Consider the following 22404-nt stretch of genomic DNA (forward strand, 5'->3'; position numbering starts at 1 on the left):
TGTCATCTTGATGCGCTCTTCATCACCTGAGTTCCTGACCCAGAATTATACAGGATGAAAGTTCAGATATATTAGACTTTACTAGCTGCATGCTTGAACTAAGTCAGTGGCTCACAAGATTACAGAGAGAAATAGCTTTTTTGAATTATGAAATACTTACTAAGATAATATGGTAGTGAATATTAGGTTAGTTATATAGGGAATGATTTCTGTTAAAAGGGCCTCTATTTCTCAATGTACTGGGAAGTTTTTTTTACCATCTGTAGCTTAACAGTTATTTGTGAATAATAAAAATCTAATTTAAAAGTCAAGTCAGCAAGGACAGGGCCCACATTTACATCCTCACAGGTTTCCTTAAAGAAAACCTGTCATGAGAGATAAATGTATGCTGCCATTAATGACCTGCCATCCTGAAAATGCTAATGGACAGGCTATCATGCTAACACTTTAGATTGCAAGCTTCCTGATTCAAGCTTCCTGATTAGCTAGAACCTAGTGTTCAGTTCTGCAATAACCACTACCTTAGTGAATACCTTGAATCCAGTCATTCCATTACAAGGTATTCTAAATTCTGTCTAAATTCTTTCTGATTTATATTTACTTCATGCTTGTTTTGGGTCTGTGACCAGGATGTATTGAGTCCAGACAGAAAAGCAACTTGCTTTTTCAGAACAGTGACCAGGTATGGTAGATGTATGTTAAAATCTGTTATACCTTACAAATCTAACCATAAGAAAGAGAAAATACAACATGCGTGTAATGACATGTACCATGAATTGCTTTGTCTCTAGGTCTAAGTTGATCTTGGTTTACTTATTTCTATATATGTCCTGTTGTTGGTACTGTCATAGATTAGTAGGATCAGAAGTAGAATCACACTGCAGAGGCAGCTTTGTAAGTGTTGCGTGGCACTTGTCAGATTAGATTAGATCACAATGCAGAGGGACTTTCCAAGTGTTGTGAGGCACTTGCACATTTAGATTACAATGCAAAGGGACCTTTATAAGTGTTGTATGGAAGTCTGTTCCAATTGAAAAAAAAAGAAAATCAGACATTGTGTGTTTTATCCTGTATTCTCAGCAACTGTTCTGTGGGTTGCATAATACACATTATAATTTACAGACAGCAAGAGGGATTTACACATATGTATACAAAATATAATATATAATAATAAAGGTTATCAAGTTAAAATGTATGCCTACTGAATGAATCCAATGTTGTGCAGAACTCTCTTTTGTTGAAAGGGAAATTTTTCATCTGTATGGTTATATCTCTTAAGTTTCTACCCAAATTCAAAATGGATAATTTAGTTTTGTGCTGTTTCTGAAATAAGTAATCACCTGCTAGAAGGTCCAGGGGCATGGCACAACCTTAGACTATTACATATAATGCTTTTTTTAAAAAGGTCTGTTTTTTGTTATATTGTTATGTGCTGAACACAGAGTTTATAATGCTTAAGACAAGCAGGGTTTGTGAGTCAAATCAATGTGCAAGTCATAAAAATCCAGCAATAATCACTATTGTATCTTCCAAGCCAAATACCAGGTTTGTCATCAGATATTGAAATAATATCAAGATAACATCCATGTCCTAAACACAAAATCACATTCATCAAAATAGTTATGACAGCCATCTCCATTAGAACATGCATTTTTAAAGGAGAGTTATGGGGAGAGTGTAATACACTTTTCCCCATAATTAGAGCCAATGTGTGACACTGAAGCTCTATTGATCGGGAACACTGTGAACGCATACCACCGCAGTTCTTTATCTTCTCCCTGCAGGGACTGATAGTCAATGCATTCCGCAGGGATTCCACCTCCCCCTCTCAAGGACTGACTGGGGTGGGGCAGAGCCAGCTGTCAATCAGGTGGCAGGGTGTCCCGGCTGCAGTGTGGTTCTGCGCTGCCAGCATATAGCGGGAAATATACTATGCCCTCCTGTGATCCTAAAGAGATTACCAAAAAAGCTTGGCCTATAGTTCTCTTTTAATCCTTGGAAGAGACTTCAATCTGATTAACTTGAAAACTAACAGAGAAGCATGCAACACCTCAAACAAGCATCCTCAGGGATAGAGAATTACAACAGTTTAGGCAACTTATAAAACCTCATGCCGTATTTAACCTCTTGCCGTCCGCCCGTAGTAAAAAAACGGACGGACGGCACTGCAGCATCTGCGGGAATGGGTATCAATATCATATATGGGTATCACATATGAGTGGAATATATAAAAATTTAAGCAGACAATATCTGGAGCAGTTGTGCATGGCAACCAATCAGCTTCTCTCTTTCATTTTCAAAATGTAACTGAACTGAAGAGAAGTTGATTGGTTACTATGGAAAACTTCTCCAGATTCTGTCTGCTCCAGCTTTGATAAATTCCCCCAAATATGTTCTATTCACACCCTCACCACATTTATACCATACTTTTTCCAAATGTTTTACAAACATTCCACCACTAAGAACAAAATGTCCCAGACACAATGGTGAGACCATGCCCAAAATTTACTTCAATCCACAGCACACAATGACATGCCACTGGTAACTTACTTTCTAATGAAACACAAACTAAGTCTAAGCCAAAGTATTAGAACACTATTTTGCTGAAAAATAAAACAGTGGTATCTTACTCCACTGAGATTACATATCAGTACTACTGGGTATTGATATAGCCAGTGAAGATGGATATAGCTACCAAGCCAAGAAGTGGCAGCAATCTCAGGAAACTCAAAATAGATAAAGGGAGCTTAAAAAATATTAAACTAAATTGGTCAGACATCATTCACTCAAAAAAAAAAACCCAAACAAACTAATCCAACTGCAAACTCAACTTAAAAGAACGGAGATTAATCCATCCAGAAAAGATTGCACCAAATATACCATGACAAAAGCAATAAAGCAAAACCACACATATGGCTCAAACTGAGGGGGACAACCCCCAAATATCTTGTGTAATGCCATATACATAAATCATCATTGGCAGATACCCATTTTCTAAGTCAAATTCTAAAAGGAGTGGAAATTGAAGTGGATAAAAAAAATCTTCCACATAACGGGGCACCAGCTCTAGATGTCCTTCCATACATATACTATAAATTGTTTGTGCCTACCTTAAAAGGAGAACTATGGGGTTAAGGCTTTTCCCCATAGTTCTCCTTAGGGTAACGGGAGGACACAAACTAGCGTCCTCCCGTCACCCTAAGCTCAGTATACTGCGAGCTACAGCTTGCGGTATACTGAGACGCCGCAGTATACCGCGAGCTACAGCTCGCAGTATACTGAGACGCCGCAGCTGAAGCGGATCCCGACAATTATGTTTGGATCCGCCCAGCTGCGTGAGTGACAGCTGGCTCTGCCTATCTAGAGGCAGAGCCAGCTGTACCCGCCCCCTCCCCCGTCCGAAGCGGGGAGGGGGGAATCCAGCCCCTCACCTGTCACGGCAGAGAGCCGTGACAGGATCGAGAAGTGAGCGAACACCGGTATGTGTTCGCTCACCTCCCGATCTACTGAGCCGACCTGTGACAGTCTTATTGTCACAGGTCGGCTAGAACTATGAGGTGAGTGAAAAGCACTCACCTCATAGTTCTCCTTTAATACCGCATAGAACAATGCATTGTCATGGATTCATGTCAGCCCATCCAGTCCCAAGAGATATGTTATCATACATTACAGGAAGGCCTGGTTCACATCTGGGCGTTTTACAGCGCGTTCCTACGCTCTGTAAAACGCTCAACATGTGAAAACGATGATGATTGCCTATGGGCATGGTTCCCACCTGGGCGTTTTACAGCGCGTAGGAACGCGCTGCAAAACGCAATACGCCCAAAGAATTACAGGAGCTTCTTTGAAGCGTATTTGCTGCGCATATCCATTGGGATACAGCCAGGTAGTCCTCGGAAACATGCGTTTGTCGCGCGTTTTTTACAGCGAATCGTGGTAAACACGCGCGTCACGAAACGCGCATATTCGATACGCCTAGGTGTGAACCCAGCCTAAACATAAAGCCAAGTAAATATCAACAAGATTGTGCTAGTTATAATCTAATCATTCTAAATTAAGATAAAACTAATTCTGATTACAATAATACACACTTCACTTGGAACCTTTTTACCCTTCATAATACATTTTTACCCTTCATAATACATAAGGACTAGGTGATGTTTGAGGCTAAATTGCCAAGCTGAGCACAACACCTGATGTGCTATTGACCTTATGTAGTCAACCAGGAAGGCTAACATGCACTATAATACTTCGCTGCAGAAAAGGCCTTTGAAAAACTAAGCTGGTTCAGATGCAGGGATAAAGGGCACATTCCTGCAGATTATAAATTCCCTATGTGGTTCACCTATGGCCATAGTTAAAATGAAACATCCCAATCTTTCCCCAATGGCACTAAATAAGGCTGCCCACTCTCACCATTCATATCTGTCATATGTATATTAACTTTAGCAATTAGCATTTGTAATTTTCTAGATATGAACATTCTCAAAGAGTTAATGAATAGGAAAACAGTGAAAAATGCCTTCTCTAATGCTTGCAAAATGAAACCTTGCAATACAGTTCCCTGAAATTGAACGTCAGGTATAAATATTTATGCTTGGCATACTTTAGCGCAGCATGGATTTGTGTGTTTATTTCCATAACAATACGTACATTGGTCCAGCTCGGCACAATGCAAGCATACATATTTTATACCCGATAAGGCCTCAGGAATCCTTTAAAACACTGTAGTAGCGAGAGCTACAATAATGCTTTAGAGCAATCTTCCAGGTCTTGCTACTGCCGCTGTGCTGAGTGACTTCCCCTCTGGTGTTAAAAAACAGTTGCTCATCAACACAGCGGCCATTCAGGGAAAACCTAGTATTTTTATCAACAAATACTGGGTGTTCTCTAATTGGCCAAGGGGCTGATCATGACATCACTGCCCCTCGGCCAATATGAGTATTTATTGATAAAAATGCAAAGAGTTTGCCGAATGGCCGCTGTGCTGAGCAAGCGAAAAAAAAAAGGACAGAATCCATAACACTCTACACCACTACAAGAAATTACGGGAGCAAATAGAAGTATAACATCACTCAGTTCAAATATTGGTCTATTATCTTGAGGAGCCTGTCTTTGCAAGAAGGCGGTAAGGACTGGGGGGAGGGGTCTCCCAATCTTCTTTTACTCTTCTCCGTTCACTCATTTTTTTTCTTGCTTGATTCTGGGGCATTTCTTGTTATATATGCTCTACTAATCTTATTGAAAGTTTAAAGTAGATTTGACATGATCATCATAGCATAAGATAAATACTATCATTGGCATGTTCAAGAAGTTGAGCTATCCAACTGAAAAATGAGGTGCATGCAATGTATTAATAGAATGCCACTAATGTAATGCGCTTAAATATAGTTTAATTTTCTGAAGTATTAATCCCTATGCTATAACTTTTTGTTATAACTTTTATACCTTCTTCACAAAAACTCAACTTAAATGCTTGGCTATTCCTATAAAGTTTTGAGAAGCATTTAAAAATCTTAGTAGATATCATAACCAACCCTAATTAACTTTCATGAAATTTGAACTAGACCACAGTGACATGCTTCAGTGAATTGCATTAATAGTACAGACAATCAATTTCACAAACGCAGAACATTTCTAAACATGAATAGAGATGTTTTTTTTTCTATCCTTCCAGAGACTGAATAATGGGCACACTCTCTCTCTTTCCACATACAGAAATTACCCAAATTGAAAAAGTCATTAAATCCTAAGTGATATAATCACAATTCACTCTGCTTAATTACCATACTAACAGTGTGGGCTGTGCGGTTGTACATGGACATGCTCATTACATTGAAGAATCTATTTCCAAGCATATTAACTTGTTTATTATACAGACCTGGATATCAGTATCCTTTGAATAGTTTTAGTGAGTAGTCTATTACTGACAATGTTTTATATTAGCACAGAACACTTCCAGTATTGTAGGGAGGAAGTGTTTGCATTGTATAGATTTTTATTTACACAATAAATGTGCATTGTAGCAACACTTCACACATTTTATAGATTTTTCTTGTGTAGGATTAAACCTTCAATGTAACTAGATGGGGAGAAAGTCATAGGGTAATAGGTGCATAGGCCAATGAGGTTATACACAAAACCTATTTCTCTAGTTGCCACTTATGTGTTACACTTACATTATGTACAGGATAAAGCATGTTAAATCACTAGAACAGTTCTTAACATTTTTCCCCATTTCACCACTTTGAAAGCAGCAGGTAGTAGCATTCCCACATCACCCCTGAAACAGAAGGCAAATAACATTTTCTGAAGACGGAAACAATAGAAGCCCTCTTTTTTTTGTCTCACCAAAGAGGGAAGGAGACACTTCTGAATTTGCTAGTGGAAAGTTTTCCAAAGGGGCACGCAGTACATAACTGGACAATTAACAAAGAGTAGCACATTAATAATGTTATTACCCTCCTCATTCTTCCTGTCAGCACATGTGTATGCAGTGGTGCCTGATTGTTACTTTGTTCTACTGTACAGGGGATTGAAATGCCAAGTAAAACTCAGGTTTTTAAACTAGCTGAATGTAAAATACATACAATGTTTATTTTATTAAATACATCACTGTATAGATTTTTTTAAATATTTGCCTCACACTTTGTTTTATTACAAGTTGTTTAACAGCTCAATAGCTTGTGTTCTAGAGACAGGAAAATTGCAGCTGGTTGAATCATAAGAGCTAAGAAATGACAGGATACTAGTGAATCCAGCATTTAACGCATCAATACTTTTTATGTTCATATCCAGGATGTATTTTCCATCAGCTGAACAAAAGTACAGGTAAAACTGCAAAACATTTTGGATAAAAGAGTATCTATTTTTTAGAACCTAATTTATTGTACAGATGTACTGGCATTTGCTTAGTATGATATTAAATGTTTTTTTTTCCTACAGATAAGAGATTGCCATAATGAATTTAACACTAAAATGACATTTACTTGGGCAATACATCTAATGGGTAAAGCATTTCAACATGCAAGGATTTTTAATGGTTTTTAATTAACTTGGCATACTAAAAAGCAAGATCCTCAAATTAGCATCGCATCCATATTGTGTATTTCAATAAAGCTATGCAACATGCATTACTTGCTGTGGAAGAATTTTCTTTGCTGTATTTTCTAGCTAAAGGGAATCAGTTTCAAGCTATGGACATTAAAGTACCTACATCATTTTAACATGCAGTAAATGAGCTTTAAAACAAGCCCTTAGCTCTGTTGCTGCAGGAACTGAATTAATCTGCATAGATCACAGAGACTCAGAAGTGGGGTTGTAGCAGGTTTCCAAACAGCTCTTCGTATACATGAAAAGAATGGGAGGCTGTCAAGTCACTCCTGTCAGAAGAAGCAAGGTGAGGGGAACCACAACTCTGAACTTTGAGATTGAATTTCTGCACAGAACCTACAGCTACAGAGTGAAGGGGACTATAAGCTATTAGTTTAAAAGCCTGTCTCCAGGCAAAATTTATCTCCCAACCAAAGATCCACTTTAAATCTTGTTAAAATGATGTACATATTTGGCCACATGTTAACATAACTCTAGTAATTCCGTGTTAAGTAAACTCCAATCAATTTTGTTTTTGTTACTTTTGGACAGTGTGGATAAGCTTAACGTGATAATAAAGTCAAAGGGGATTCAAATGCAATGTGTTTAAATGCAAATTAAATCACTTTACAACTGATGTTGCTCCTGAATGTTTAAACGTTTGCTTCCTGCAGAATCAGCTGGCTCTTATATCCTGTTTGAGGGTGGCTCCTTTCCCTTTCAGAAGCCTATGGCGTCACCCTTCTGTATGCTACCAAGCTGTGTGCGTCTCCACAAATAAACAGGCACAGAAGGCAAAGCACTACCCTGCTCCCAGCTACTCGCTCCTCCTTCCTCCAAGGCACTAGAATAACTGATGCTGGAGAACTCGCTTCCCCTTGTGATCTTGTACTGGACAGGAAGTTCAGGGAAGCCCTTTTTTCCCCATAGATCTCTTAAGGGTCATGGGAGGACATATACTAAATGTCCTTCTGTGACCCAAAACTCCATATATAGTGGGCTATTGCTATATGCTGAGCACACCTCAGTCTGGACAGATCCCGACAATACTGTTGAGATCCACCCCGCTGGCTAATTGAAAGCAGGCTCTGTCTATCTAGGAGGCAGAGCCAGCTATGCCTGCCCCCTGCCCCATCTGTCTCTTCAGTCAGCATTGGAGGATTGGAGAGGAGTGAATCCCTGTGGGGAGTGGTGACTGCAGGGAGATGATTGGGAAGTGAGCGAGCAGCGATATGTTTTCGCTCACTTCCCGTTCAATAGAGCCGACATGTTTCAATGTCACTTGACGGATGAGTGTAACTCATGCTCCCCATAGTTCTCCTTTAAGGATCAGGATATTCATTTACTGTGTCCCATTTTGGTAAAATTTACTTTTACTGTCCCCAGACAGCAGTTCCTGGGACCAGGGATGTGTGTGTATATAGGGAGGGGGTCCCCAATTATTTTAGGACAAATAGTGATACCTGAGAATGCTTTTTGAGGCTGTACTCTAAATACAGAAGCCCAATCTCATGTACTTAGCTTTTTTTTTTTTTACATTTGGGAATGGTCAAATAAAAATGTATGCAAAACCGAGGCGATTTACCAAATAGGAGATGCCATCCAGGACAAAACACTGTAGATAACTGCCGCACTCCTTACCGAATGGTGCTGAAGCGACTGCAGATGGCGCCGCACTTCACAATGTATATCAGAAATATCACCACACCAGTGGATAGTGTTCAAAAATAAACACTTGCACCTGACACCTGTGCTGCACATGCTTTTGTAAGGATATTTCTGTCCAAAATTACCCTACTGTTTGATATGTTCTTGCATTGATGCCTTTAACATATGTATTATACTGAAAAATAAAAACTTTTGATAAAAAATAAAATAAACGTTTCGCAGCCGTGCAGGATCCCCTTCTTCAGGCTTATCATTTCATGTTAAGCCTGATGAACACTATCCACTGGTATGTTGGTGACATTTCTGATGCACACTATCCAGGACAACACCCCTCTATGGAGCAGCATGTTTTTCGGATGCATATAGCTGTTCTGGAAGATGACCAGAACAACCTTACATTGAATTTAGTAATGCTTTTAATTTTGTCACTTTTTCTTTTTTCTCGGGATTATACAAGCATGGTGGTCACGCTGGATTTCTTTCACTGGAGCCTATAAGCATTATACATCTGCCAACGAAGGGGCATGAAATAATTTAATATCTTTTACTAGTCCTAAATGGGTTTAGCAGAATGTGTAAATAAGCTTATAAAAGATCACTATATTTCTATCAATGAGGGAAAAAAGTTTGGTTAAGAACTGTACAGGGAAAAGTCGCTTCTTTGCCTCTGACACATTAGCACAACATACATGCCTACTGTGCCAAATGGTAAATCTGGCTCTGTATAGGGGATTTTACCAAAACATAGAAACCATGTGACTTCAGTGGCCTAAAATTCTGCCTTTACTTGCATTTTTGTGTAACTAGCATGTAAAGACTGCAACACAAAGTAAAAAAAAAAATCTAAAAATGAAGACACAGTAAAGTATCCATGTAAATCCAGCTAGTGGGGGGGGAGGAGGGTAAGCAGGGTCACGTAAAATATAACTTAACTCATTACAGGATTCTAAAACCCAAAAGGCAAAAAAATAAAATGAATATTTTAAGAAATCCCAAAGGAGATGACAAAAAAGACCACACAGGCTTCAGCACAATAAAACCTAAAAATATTTAGGGTCAAGAGATGGGAAGAGATTAAGGTCAGTTATTAGCATGAGCATTCCAAGATAAAATGCATGCATACTGTATAAATGGGAAAAATACCTTGGCAATAAAATAATGTTTGTTTATGACCGGAAAATGTTAAACAAAAGCCTAAGAAACTTAGGACACAAATCGTACGAAAAGGAAATAATACTGCTTCCATAATCAGTTAATATATACACTTTGTAACCAGTGAGCTGGTGATCATATTTAGTGTATAATTTCACGCAATAATGGGTACATCTTTCAAGAACTGCTTCAGAATTAAAAAAATAAATAAATAATTCTTTAAAAGTAAATATTTTTTTTTTTAAACTCATTAAATATGAGGTTGTCATAGGCATGTCCACCAGGACTAAAATACTGCAGAATCTTCACATTTTGCTCCTTCCCAAATATGCAGCAGAACAAGTGGAATACTATTCTAAAGTTGCAGACACAGCTGTTTTGGACGTCTCATTTGCTATATTAATTACACCTATGCTGCCTAAATTATAAAAGTCTGGACAAGTTGACTGCCCCGGAAAAATCATTTCATCTCCTGAGAAATTACGCTGTTTGGCTATTTGGCCTGTTGCAAAGGGGCCCTTTATTACTTGCATTCAATTTATTTTGTTAATATTTTTTTGTCACATTTGAAGCCCATGTATTTTTTCTGTAACTGGAGAAATAATCGTATTAAAACATAACAAAAATACCCTCCATAATATTTTTGCAGTCTATGAACCCTAAAAAAATATTTGAACAGAACGTAGCTACAAATGGAAAGGTTAGTGTCACTACCACAAGCAGCGGAACTGTTAATGCTCACCTGGCCTACTAATTCCTTAAATATATTCCAAATAGTAGTATTCACTTTGAAATGTTATCTGGGATCAAACAGACTAGAGCACCAATAGATTAAAATGCCAGGTTTAGACATGGCTGCCGATAAAGGACAAACAGCAGGTATTTGACATGTCACTCAGAATAAACCAGCACTTACTGCCGACACACACCTGCATGGAATGAAGGGATTATTTGCTTTTAGGAGTGCCCATGAGAAGAGGAAATAGTTTGATTTTATATGTTGTATACAATTGTTACTTTGAACAGAGCTTCAGCAATTAGTGAGACCCTAACCTGGAACAATTACACAGCCTCTGAAGTCTCCACACAAGTGGACCAAAAACCGCTCAAAACTGATCTGCATTAAACCTGCACTAAAATTTGATATATCCTGCAGTAACCCATGTAATAAGATGAGCACAACTCCACAGAGAGTCAGTGGTGTTGTAAAAGTCTGAAGGAGTCCCTTTGTTTTGGTGCAGGGTTCAGAGTTTAGGTCCAAACCACCCAAAATGCACATTTCAGTTATTGAAAGTTGCTGAAAATTTTTTAAACCACCACCGCTTTCTTTTTCTCTTGTGGCCAATGTTCTAAGATCTCTGTGCTTGAGTTCATTGATGTGAACATGTGCTGTGACCAATATTAATGGTTCCCATCCAACCTGACTCAAGACAAATAAAGACAAAAAAGCAAGGAGCCAGACTCAAGTCCACCAGGCTCCACCTATAACTAAATGATCACTTTTGCATGAGCTGACCCTGATAAACACCTGCGAGAAACTACAACAGAAAACCTGCTTCGACATTAGACAGATTAAAGTATATCAATTTATTAAAGACTTAATCTACATGTAACATTCAATGAGTAGAAGAAATAGATCTTTCCTATGCACCACTAATTGTTATTAAAAGTAACCTACCCTCTAAGACAGAGAAAACATCTGATATACCTAAATATTTTTTTTTCTTTTTAAACATGTAAAAAGATTGACAGCAGGATCCCTAGCAAACATTTTACAACCAATCCACCAGTGTGCTGTGATGCATTCCATTCTTAAAAAAGGGTCATGCATGTTTTTACATCCATTTTGGTGCACTGCCCATTCATAATGAATTGGCTACCTGAACACAACACATGTTAACGTGTGTGCATTACCCACCATAACAGAATGATTAAAGGAGAACTATGACATGAGTGATTTCCACTCACCTCATAGTTCTAAGCCGACCTGTGACAATGAGACTGTCACAGGTCGGCTCAGTAGATCGGGAGGTGAGAGAACACATACCGGGTTCCCTCACCTCTCGATCCTGTCACGGCTCTCTGCCGTGACAGGGGGAGGGGCTGGATTCCCCTCTCCCCGCTCCGATCTGCCAGCGCTGACTGGCGGAACGGACGGGGGAGGGTACAGCTGGCTCTGCCTCTAGATAGGCAGAGCCAGCTGTCACTCACGCAGCTGGGCGGATCCCGTCATCTAAGTCGGGATCCGCTCCAGGTGCGGAGTCTCAGTATACCGCGAGCTGTAGCTTGCGGTATACTAAGCTTAGGGTAACGGGAGGACGCTAGTTTGTGTCCTCCCGTTACCCCAAGGAGAACTATGGGGAAAAACACTGACCCCATAGTTCTCCTTTAAGTGTGAATGGTGCCTTAAGAAACAACTTGTATTGATTTTATGCAACATGTACTGAAGACCCTGTTGTCATTCATGCTTATAAAGACATTTAAAACAGTTTGTGCATTGATTAGGTACTTTTGAAGTGGTCTGAAGAAAAGCATGATTTTAAGTCAATGTACAATGTCAATGTACAAACATCATAAAAGAAAGACTGTTGAAAAGATGAAGTTGTCAGAAAAATCGACTGGTGTTGCTGGATTTTTTTGCCATTTTCTCATTGCACAATTTTTTGTATTTCTATCTTTTTCAGCCTGAAATAAAAGACTGCATGCAATATGCATTCTCTGTACCTGTATGCATTGTTTAAAAAAAAAAAAAATCTTCCATATGTGTATTTTACCAAATTATAATTTTTTTCCACAGAGCAAATCATTGCTGTTTATGGAACAATCTTTTGCATTAGAGAATGTTGATAGCAACACTGAGGGGGCACGGTTATAGGTCTAGCCAAAAAACGGTCTGCATTGTGTTTTGGAATGTACTGATTGGATTGCAATGGAAGGAAGTATTTATCTGGGTAACTCCTATTCCTCTCCACAGAAGAGTCAATTACATTTTCAATATACATACACCATGAAATTACAAAGTCAATTTTGTCTGTGCTCATCAGGGTACAACAATTAAGTCTGTGTGTGGACATCTTTATTAACCTTGCCTTGTGTCATCACAGCTTGAACTTAGCCACAGCTGGAGAAACTACAGTGAAAAAGAATTAGGCACTAGTTTTGTTATTTTTAAACATAAGAAATTAAGAAAAAACTACCAGTGAGTCAGTGAACACTATCCGTTCCAGTAGATATGCTCACTATTGTCACAGAATCTATAAAAATGTATACATATATGTAGACGAAGCTTTTCAAGCTGTGAACACAAATTCATATCATTAAAAGGGACAACATCAGATCGAAAGGAAAAGATGTATTGCTATATAGCATAGATGTTAGTGGCTTTTCGCATTTACCCCTTGTTAGCACAAGTTTTATATTTGCACATCTTGTCCCTGACATGTTATATACTTTCTTGTGATTAAATAATTAATGGTCCCTAGTTATATGATGTACTATGTGATGAAGTGGTGACAATAGTCCTTTTAACCGGGAGCACAAAAAAGATATTCTGTCAGCAAAACTATAAAGGGTTAGCGAAGGCTGAGCTCAGCGTTGCTACTACAAAGGGGAAGAGGGCACACTGCGCATGAGTGGCTTGCTCAACATATGGTGTGCCCTAGCAACTAGCCAGGGCAGGGGGAATGCTAACAAAATGGGAGTTATTTTGCCAAACTCTTTGGGTGCCTCAAAAGGCCTACCGGTATGGCAATTACATTAAGCAATATTTTTCAAAACTTCATGTATTTAAACTATGCAGCTCCTTGACTGCGTAGTCCATTTTATTGAAAAGGTGAACTTTGCTTTTAAACTCTGCAGGAGTCTGTGTACAATTTGTGAATATTGTTTGTTGTTGAAGACAGTTTCAAAAGCAGTAAATTAATACCATTTGCAATTTACTTGACATGCTGGTGATTTTCTAAAATGTTCGACAGAAATAACAGAATTATTATTTCAAGCAAGCATTTTTCAGCATGTGGTCACTTTTGCATCGCTTCAGGGGAAGGGCGAGTTATAAATACCAACAGAGAACCAGCAGTGACCTTAGAAGTACGAACTCTACTTCTGATTTATGTTTTCCAACTTTCCAGTACTTTCAACTTTCCTGGAGGGTAAAATATATCCATTCTTATTTCTTTTGGCATTAAACAGAGTCTTAACCTCCTTTACTAAATCCATTAATCGCAATAGAAGGGCCTGCAGACCTGGTTTGTTCAGCAGGGGTGGGGTCAAACCATTCTCTGATGTTGGAATCAATCATGGAATCCTCAAAGAACTCCCTCGTTTCATTGTGTCTTCTCATCTACTCCAACAAACCCAACATTTACTTAACAGCAAGCACTACTTACAATAACGTTACGCACAGCACCCCTATCATTGATCTATAATTTTGGCCTAGTCTCTTTGAAACTGAAGCCATTTTGAATATCATTTAAAAAAGTGTTCCTTTTTTTGTCTATTTGCTTGCAATTCACTCAAGGAATAGTGAAAACATTTTTTTCAGGGCAGCTGAAATGATTATACACTAAAGCAGCTCAGATCAAAATGCCTCCAGAAGTAGAAGCCTGATCTTCTGTCTCTAAATTTTAAGACAAAATTTGCAGTTACACAGTTCTGCAAGAGAGCCATCATACAACTTAAGTGTTCCTGAATGTGTGTAATCCACTAGGAGCAAGTGATGCTGTCACAAACCTTTAATTGATCCTCCAAGGGACTATATGGCGAAATAACTAAATATAGCTAGAGAGAGGGAGAACAGAGTTCACATCAAAACAATACCCTAGGCTTCACTGGGACAGGTAATAGTGAAATCCCTCCAAATGACACAAATACTGTAATTACAATGAAAATGAGGATCTAGCCATTTCTCACTATCCAAAAAATAAAAAAAAGTTTTGAATAGATTTATAGTTTATCATAAACTATTAGATTTTAGGGAACACGCTTTCTTATTTGTCTGCTGGATGGGCAACACCACAAAATAGATTATAAAATGTTATAGTAAAGCTAGATTAAACTCAGTCACTGAAATAGATGATATCACACTAACCTCAGCCAAGAAATGCATTGAAATGTTACGAAATGAGAGAACTCAGTGGGATGATTGGATTAAGAACGTCTTATGAGAAATCTATGCAAATTGCTTGTTTTTTCTGATATTAGCATGGGAACATGTTGATGTTTGTCTGAGACGGTCTAGTTCTGGGGATTTCCCATAAACCATTATTTTACAAGTTGCTGTTGTGACTTAAGTGCAATATAGGTTTATCATAAAACCAGTAAAAACAGCATAAAAATTATACAAAGACTTTGTCATTACATACATTAAAAACAAATGCAAGTATTAAAACAGATCATAGTATATTTAGTGGATTCACAAATAACTGGAAATTGAGAAAAAAAAACTAGGCATGTTTCTTCTATTCCCTTTGCCTTTTAAAATATAAGTTGGGACAGTATTGATGTACACAAACATTCTAAAAATTGTAGTCACATTACTAAAACGGACTGAAGATCATTGTTCATTTCTACTTGTATATGTACATGCTGATAAAATCAGGTTACGGTAAGAATTGTGGTAGCCATCTTACGTTTTTCTATGCTGGGGAAAATATATTTGTGTTTTGCTAGCTCTAAAATATTGCTTTATTTTAGCTTTACTAGGGTCATATGTGTGAGACTGCACACGGCTCGACTCATCTGAAGCTGGTAGCAGGGGGTCACTTAAACCTTGGACAGCTGGCCAAACACTGGCAGCGACAGTGCAAGTGATTAAATTATCAAGCAGTAGGGGAGATGTGGACATTCCTACTTACCACTTCACATGGTCTGTAGTACTTGAGATCAACTTTCACATGAATCTTTCCAGTCTCATTGCAGCGGCCCACTTCATTTTCATTCTTGCCCTCCCACCTGTAAAGACAAACAAATGATGAGCACAAGACTACCTTCAAACACTACGGTAGAAACATTTGGTTGCCTTTTTTCACCTTCAAACCCTGGTGTCAATCCCTTCTCCCTAGGTGAGTGTAAACTCATTAACAAACAGAACAAAGAAGACAACTGACCACAAGAATAATTTCCCAAATTCTCTCATTTGTGTGTCGTATGTGTGTGTGAAGTGTTCATTATGCACATTCTGGGCTTCATTTGGCACAAACCATTGTTATAGAGAAAACCAAATGCAAATTGTATTCACAAGCTGTCAGCACTAGTCGTCAATACAATTCCCATTGCTTGATTTCTGAGCATTATAAACGGAGTTAAGGCATAATAAATTATTTCCTCATTTAGTAGTGTACAACTTGTGTAATCAAATATTTAATTAAAAAAATGTAAAAAAAGGAAAATGTGCTCTATAATAGCAATGTTTAACAAAATACTGTAAATATTTGTAATGAAAATTATACCAGACTTTATTATAATATCATAGAGTGACTGTAGTTAGAAAAAAAAGTGTGTCAAACAATTATTTCTAAAGTTCTTATAATCTCAAAATTCAGTACTACATGATTCTAATGTGGTGTATATTGCATCTCTAATGGAACAGAAACGTAATTGGTTCAGTTTAGTATATTTGGCTTATCTGCTGAGGCACAAAGAAGAACCGGCTGAAATTGGCAGTGTATGGGCACCCTTAGCGTACCCGGACTACACTAAATGACAGTACTAAATTTCAGTGACACCGCTTCCTTAGTAGCAGGACATGGACTCTAAAGAGTAACACCTGCGTTAGAAAACTTTCATAGCTTAAAGGCTTTACCTGTCACTCATGGCAGGGCTATTCGAAAACCATGTTACACCTGCCATTTACACAACGTTGTTTGGCAACAAAAAAGCAAAGAAAAACAATGGTTTGTTTTCCCTATAAGATGTATTGTTTAGTTTGGCATGCCTCATTTTTGTTGGGTATAGGGGACAATTTGGCAGCTGGAGACAATACATAGCTCCAGCTAAAACGTTTTTTCTTTGTTGTTGTTTTTTAAAACAGAATGGGAAATTTGGAACTTCTGAGGCTTTATATGTATAATTCCTATCATGATTACCCCCTTACCTTTTATTCTGGTGTCTCAGGTATAAAAGCCGAGACAAAATGTATTTAATAAATGCTCATTACATTTTTTTTATTTTTAGAAAATTATTTTTTTCAGTTTTTATTTTTAATGAGAATATATTATACTATAACCAGAGAGCCTAATGGGGTCCTAGGCAAGGTAGCAGCTTTGTGTGTCCCCCCCCATCTCTTGATAGGCCATCTAATGATCCTTTTTAATGCCAATTAGACATCAACTCCCTACAGGTGCATCTTCCCTTGTGAAGTAGCAGGCAGGTGCAAAACTCTGAACAATTGCACTATCTTCCTGGTTTATGCAAGATCATAAAGGCTCTAAGTTGCACTCCCCGGACATTCACCAGTTTCCTCGTTACTTTTAGAATGTGTGAATGTGTATTTAGAGTCTGGATGACAGTCAGCTCAGGCATCTAAACAGTTTAAAAAAGTAAAGCCAAACCATTTGGCTTTACTTTTCCTTTGGGTCACAGGAGTGTATTAGTAAATGTACTCCTGTGCCCCAAAGACAGCATATAGCAGGCTACTGCCCGCTGTATGCTGACACCGCAGAGCTGCGCTACAGATGTGAAGTTATATGGTCAGGATCCACATGGCTGCCTATTTGACAGCTGGCTCTGCCTTTCCAGCTGTGCTCACCCCCTCCTTGGTTCGTCTCTCCAGTGAGCGCTTGAGGAACTGAGAGGGGGGTAGGGGTGGGAAGGAATCTCTGAGAGGAGCAGAAACTGACAGTCACTGATATCTGCAGGGAGGAGACCATGAGCTGAGCCATCAACAGTTATATGTTTACTCAGCTCTTGGTGTACAGAGCTGGCATGCGACAGCAGCCAATTTACATGCCAGCTGTAAGTATTGGGAAAAGTATTTTTCGCTCTCCCAATACTTAATTTAAAGGGGTTTAGTCATGTTCTTCTGTTTGGGCATTTGCACATTTGTTTTACAATTGTGGCTACCAGCTCTGGCTAAATACTTACAAAACATGTTTATTTTTTTTATAGAACCTCAAAAGGACTTTTTTAAGGAATAAAAAACAATGTCAGCTGCAGCAAACCTTGAATGTAGTGATATACATTCCCTTGTGTATTTCAGAAACTTCCATAGACTTTCTTTAAAGAGAAATGTGTTTTAAATTAGACAAAAGCTAGGGATACACCGATTACATTTTTTCAAGACCGAGTGCAAGTGCTTGCTGATACCAATTAAATGATACCTTTTTTTTGTGTGTGTCACAGTTTTTCTAAAACAATGCAGACTAATAATTTTAGGATAGTGGTGGAGCACCAGGGCCCAGTCGCCGCTGCAGCCACTGCGACCCTGCTAGTTCAGCCACTGACCAAGCTGTAGAGGTACTACAAATCCCAGCAATACATTATACAGCAATGCAGAATACCACCAGCTATAGAGGACTACAAATCCAAGCAATACATTATATAGCAATGCAGAATATTATGATGCTACATAATCTGTGTTGCTCTGGGGTGGTGGCCTGATATCTCCATGGTCTCAGGTGGGTTGTGCAGGGTCTCACCAGTGGGCCAGAGGGCCTTGCGGGCGGCGGGGTTCCCCAATAAGGAGGAGATGTGTGGCTGGCCCTGTAAACAGGTACCATGGTTCACAGGAAGGCTGCTGAGGTCTCCATCAGGCAGCCGCTTTAGTTTAAACATTTAAAGCAACACTATCGGCATTTAGTATTGGGGCATTTTCATGGGTACTCGTGAAAATGGCTAGTATCAGTGCATCCCTAACAAAAACTTCCGTATAGGTATAAACTAACCTAGGTATAAAGTGCAGGCATCTCGGAGGTACTTGCACATACCTGAAGCAGCTTCCCAAATACTTCCACCACAGCTAAATGTCTGCCTCTTCTGAGTGTTGGCACTTCTTGAAGACAAATTTTTCCCACTCATTACAGTCTTCTTCTACTGGCCAATGAGGCTACCCATCATAGTAATCAACCAATGGGAATGTAGGCCTGAGAATAAGTAGCAAGCTCTGGGAACAAAACACTTTTTTTGTGCAGAAAGCAGAGCTGTGGAAGGACCCAGCAGGTCCACCCACCACAGGCTGCCTGCAGAAAACTACAGGAGGGGACAGAGACCAGATCAGTTCTTCTGCACAAGATGAGAGCTTGGTGTATACTGTGAGCTCCTGCACTTGCTGGGGACCTCAGGCAGCTGTTTGACAGTGCCAGTCTGGCTGTACATAGCCTCCTCCTAATTCCAAGCGCTGGCACAGCACAACACCTGCCTGTACAGCCTAGGAGCCGTCACAAGCCTGACACCTATCTTTTCAGCCCGACACCCACCATCGTTGCCCTAGTGAGACCCAAACACAGCACTGGTGAGATCTGCACAGTTGCCCTGTGAGACCCCCCCTGCATGCAGCCCTGATGAGACCTCCCCACATGCAGCACTAGTGAAACCCAAAGGCAGCTTGCTGGTTGCCATTCTCCATTGCTATATAAATCAATGATTATACAGCAATAGAGAATGGCAACAGGCTATAGAGGACTACAAATACCAGCGATCTAGAATTGCTGGTTGCCCTAGTCCATTGCTGAAAAGACTATGGCTGAGATTTGACGTCCTCTATTGCTGGTTGCCATTCTCCATTGCTGAATAATCATGAATTGAGTTACAGTTCTTCATAATTATAAAGAAACTGCCCTACAATCATTAGTCTGTATTGTTTTAGAAAAAAATGTCAAGGTATTGGCAAGTACCTGAGGGAAAGTACTTGTACTTAGTCTTGAAAAAATGGTATTGGGACATCCCTAATTTAAAAAATATTTGCTTAATTTGAAGTTCAACTTGAATAATGCAAAAAGACTGGTATTCGTTATAAAAATTGCTGAAGAGAAAACTATTAATTATTGCTCACCGCTGTCCAGTTTTCCTTTTTTAGAGACAGAGCGTGATAAAGCAAAATGGCTCTGGTGAGTCTGCTCTCAACAAAAATGGGGTGTCCCTCAGACAACGGGTCCAGAATTAAATATTCACATGTATAAAGCGTAGTAAGAGCACCAATCTGAGTCCAAAATCTTAATAGTATCGGTTCACAAATGACAACACAAAACAGCTAACATGTTTCAGGCGCTCAAAGACTGCACCCTTCTTCAGAGCTTAAACATAATGGGTCAAAAAAGGGCTCAAAGCAGACACAAATCACCAAGAGTTATATATTTGCTGTATAGAGTATTGTCAGAATTAGTGAATCAACAAAGCCTTGTAAAGAATAATGCAGGTCTGCTTTTCAAGCCGAGTGCTTTAAAGTGGAAGCAAATGGTAGGGAACCACATACCTGCTGAATGTTGATCCACTTTGCTGTTATGCTTCCTGAAGACACTCTAACTTGTCATCTAAATAAATGTTTTCTAATTTTTTTCTATGTGGTCACCTGATGGCCCGACTAGGATGCTAGCAGGCGACATCACTGCACTCTGGAATTCAGCAGAGTTATTGGCCTGTGGCGATACACCGACCAGGAGGAGCTTTGCGGTCACGTGATCACATAGAAATACAATTGGAAAAATGTTTTTAGATGTAGATTTAGAAGAAAACAGTACAACAGCAAAGAGAGAACAACGGTATGATGTTCTTTAGCCTTTCCTCCTACTTTAGGCGCTGCAATGTAAGCAGTAAATGTGTCAGAAACTTAAATACTGGCTCTCATAGTAATATATCAAACATAGATGTCACAATACAAAGTGACTTCCTTTGGTCCAAGTACTGAACATTTCTACAGTGTTTGTCCCAAGTAAACAAGTATACAGTGTAGACTGTGTAGATTTGGTGGTCAGGTGAAGTCAGGCATTGACAATAAATGTAGGTCTCAAACTAGAGCAAAGGAAAAGAACTCTGCAATAGTAGCAACTACGATTTTCACATTTTCTAATCTTTACTAGAACTATGGAAAATTGAGCGTGTGGGCTCTGCTGTCTCTACACCATGGTTCGACCGATGCAAGGAAAAAAGGCCTATTGGGCCCGATCCTTGCAGCTGCAAGGGCAGTAATACCCAGACATTGGAAGTCAACCAGCTCTCCCCAGATATCGGAATGGGTGGAAGAACTAAATAACGTAATGCGATCTGAAGAGCTCTTAGCCCGGTTATATAATAGACATACGCTATAGGGGTAAATCCAGAATAAGCCTAATGTTGGATTATTTTATCCTGATTTGATACCTGCTCTGACTTGACGTTCCTTCTCTTCCTTTTGTTCTTTTCGCTTCCTCCCTAGCGATTAATTATACCTACAACACCCCGGATACCTTTGATTGTGTGGGAATGTTTGTTTTGGGGGGGGGGAGGAAGAAAGGTGTTAGGGTCTTAGTGTTATGTGTCACTTATTCGTTTTAAGGAATGAATTATGTTTGTTATTTGTATGATATGTGAAATTTGAAAACTCAATAAATAAATATTTGGAAAAAAAAAGAAAATTGAGCGAGTGCTCTCTGCTGGGGCAGTGAGGGATAAGGTAAGTAAAAACTGCATTTAAAGCTACACTACAAATAAAAACAATTTTTACTCAAAAATGTTTGCCTTTTCAGCTTTAACGTAGAACCCAGGCCAAAATGTTTTCATAAAGGTTTAGAAACTGTGACAGATTTTTCTTACAGTCATTGGGTCTCTTCCTGTCCTGCTGACAGAACCAGTGACAGTACAAAAAAAGTAGAATAGGGAAGAGTTGCTTACACGTTAGGTTTTTAAAACTTGTCAGTTTGTCACTGGGAGAGTGGTAACCTGGACAGGAAGTGAGGGGAATCATACAAAGAGTAACACAGACAGCAATAAAAATCTAACCCCTCTCCACTATCAAAAAAAATACAAATAAAAATTGGCTGCAGCTGCAGTTCCACTTCAACTCTTTACACCCCGAACAACATTCTGGAATACTGCCACTTATAGCTCCTGAAATGTCCAAAAAAGAAAGCTCATTCTTATTAAAAGGTCCATACTATGCCTGGAAGTTACTATGATATATTTAACATGTTAACGAGACAGGCGTATTGAACTAACACCTGAGGGTGAAAGGAGTAGCACGTGGAGTAAACCATTTATGGACGTTCTCCTTTTCTGACAAGAATACATGGTAAAGTATTTAACTCTGACAGAAATTATATACTGCATGCAAGAAATTATGCTGCTAATTAACCCTGCAAAGTTTTAAACAGATCTATGGGCTACATTGGCTTGCAAAAGTATTCACCCTCTTGGCATTTTTCCTATTGCATTACCACCTAGAATTAAAATGAAATTTTGGGGGGTTTGTATCATTTGATTTACACAATATGCCTGCCACTTTGTATCGCAACAATATTTTGCATCTTCAAACAAGAAATAAGAAAAGCAAAATTAAAAAAACTTTATTGTGCATATCTATTC

At 38.9% G+C, this 22404-nt stretch overlaps 1 protein-coding gene across 1 annotated transcript in view; it reads right to left on the bottom strand.

Annotated features, from left to right (window-relative positions):
• The window catches only part of GMDS (GDP-mannose 4,6-dehydratase), a 506617-nt gene that overhangs the window by 105187 nt on the left and 379026 nt on the right, over positions 1-22404 (bottom strand). The window contains exon 10 of the mRNA XM_018556927.1: positions 15768-15864. Coding sequence (XP_018412429.1) covers positions 15768-15864 — 97 coding nt within the window. The remainder of the gene's footprint in view (positions 1-15767; positions 15865-22404) is intronic.

The sequence above is a fragment of the Nanorana parkeri genome, unplaced genomic scaffold, assembly GCF_000935625.1.
Source record: "Nanorana parkeri isolate BGI_ZX_2015 unplaced genomic scaffold, ASM93562v1 scaffold258, whole genome shotgun sequence".
Lineage (NCBI taxonomy): Eukaryota > Metazoa > Chordata > Amphibia > Anura > Dicroglossidae > Nanorana > Nanorana parkeri.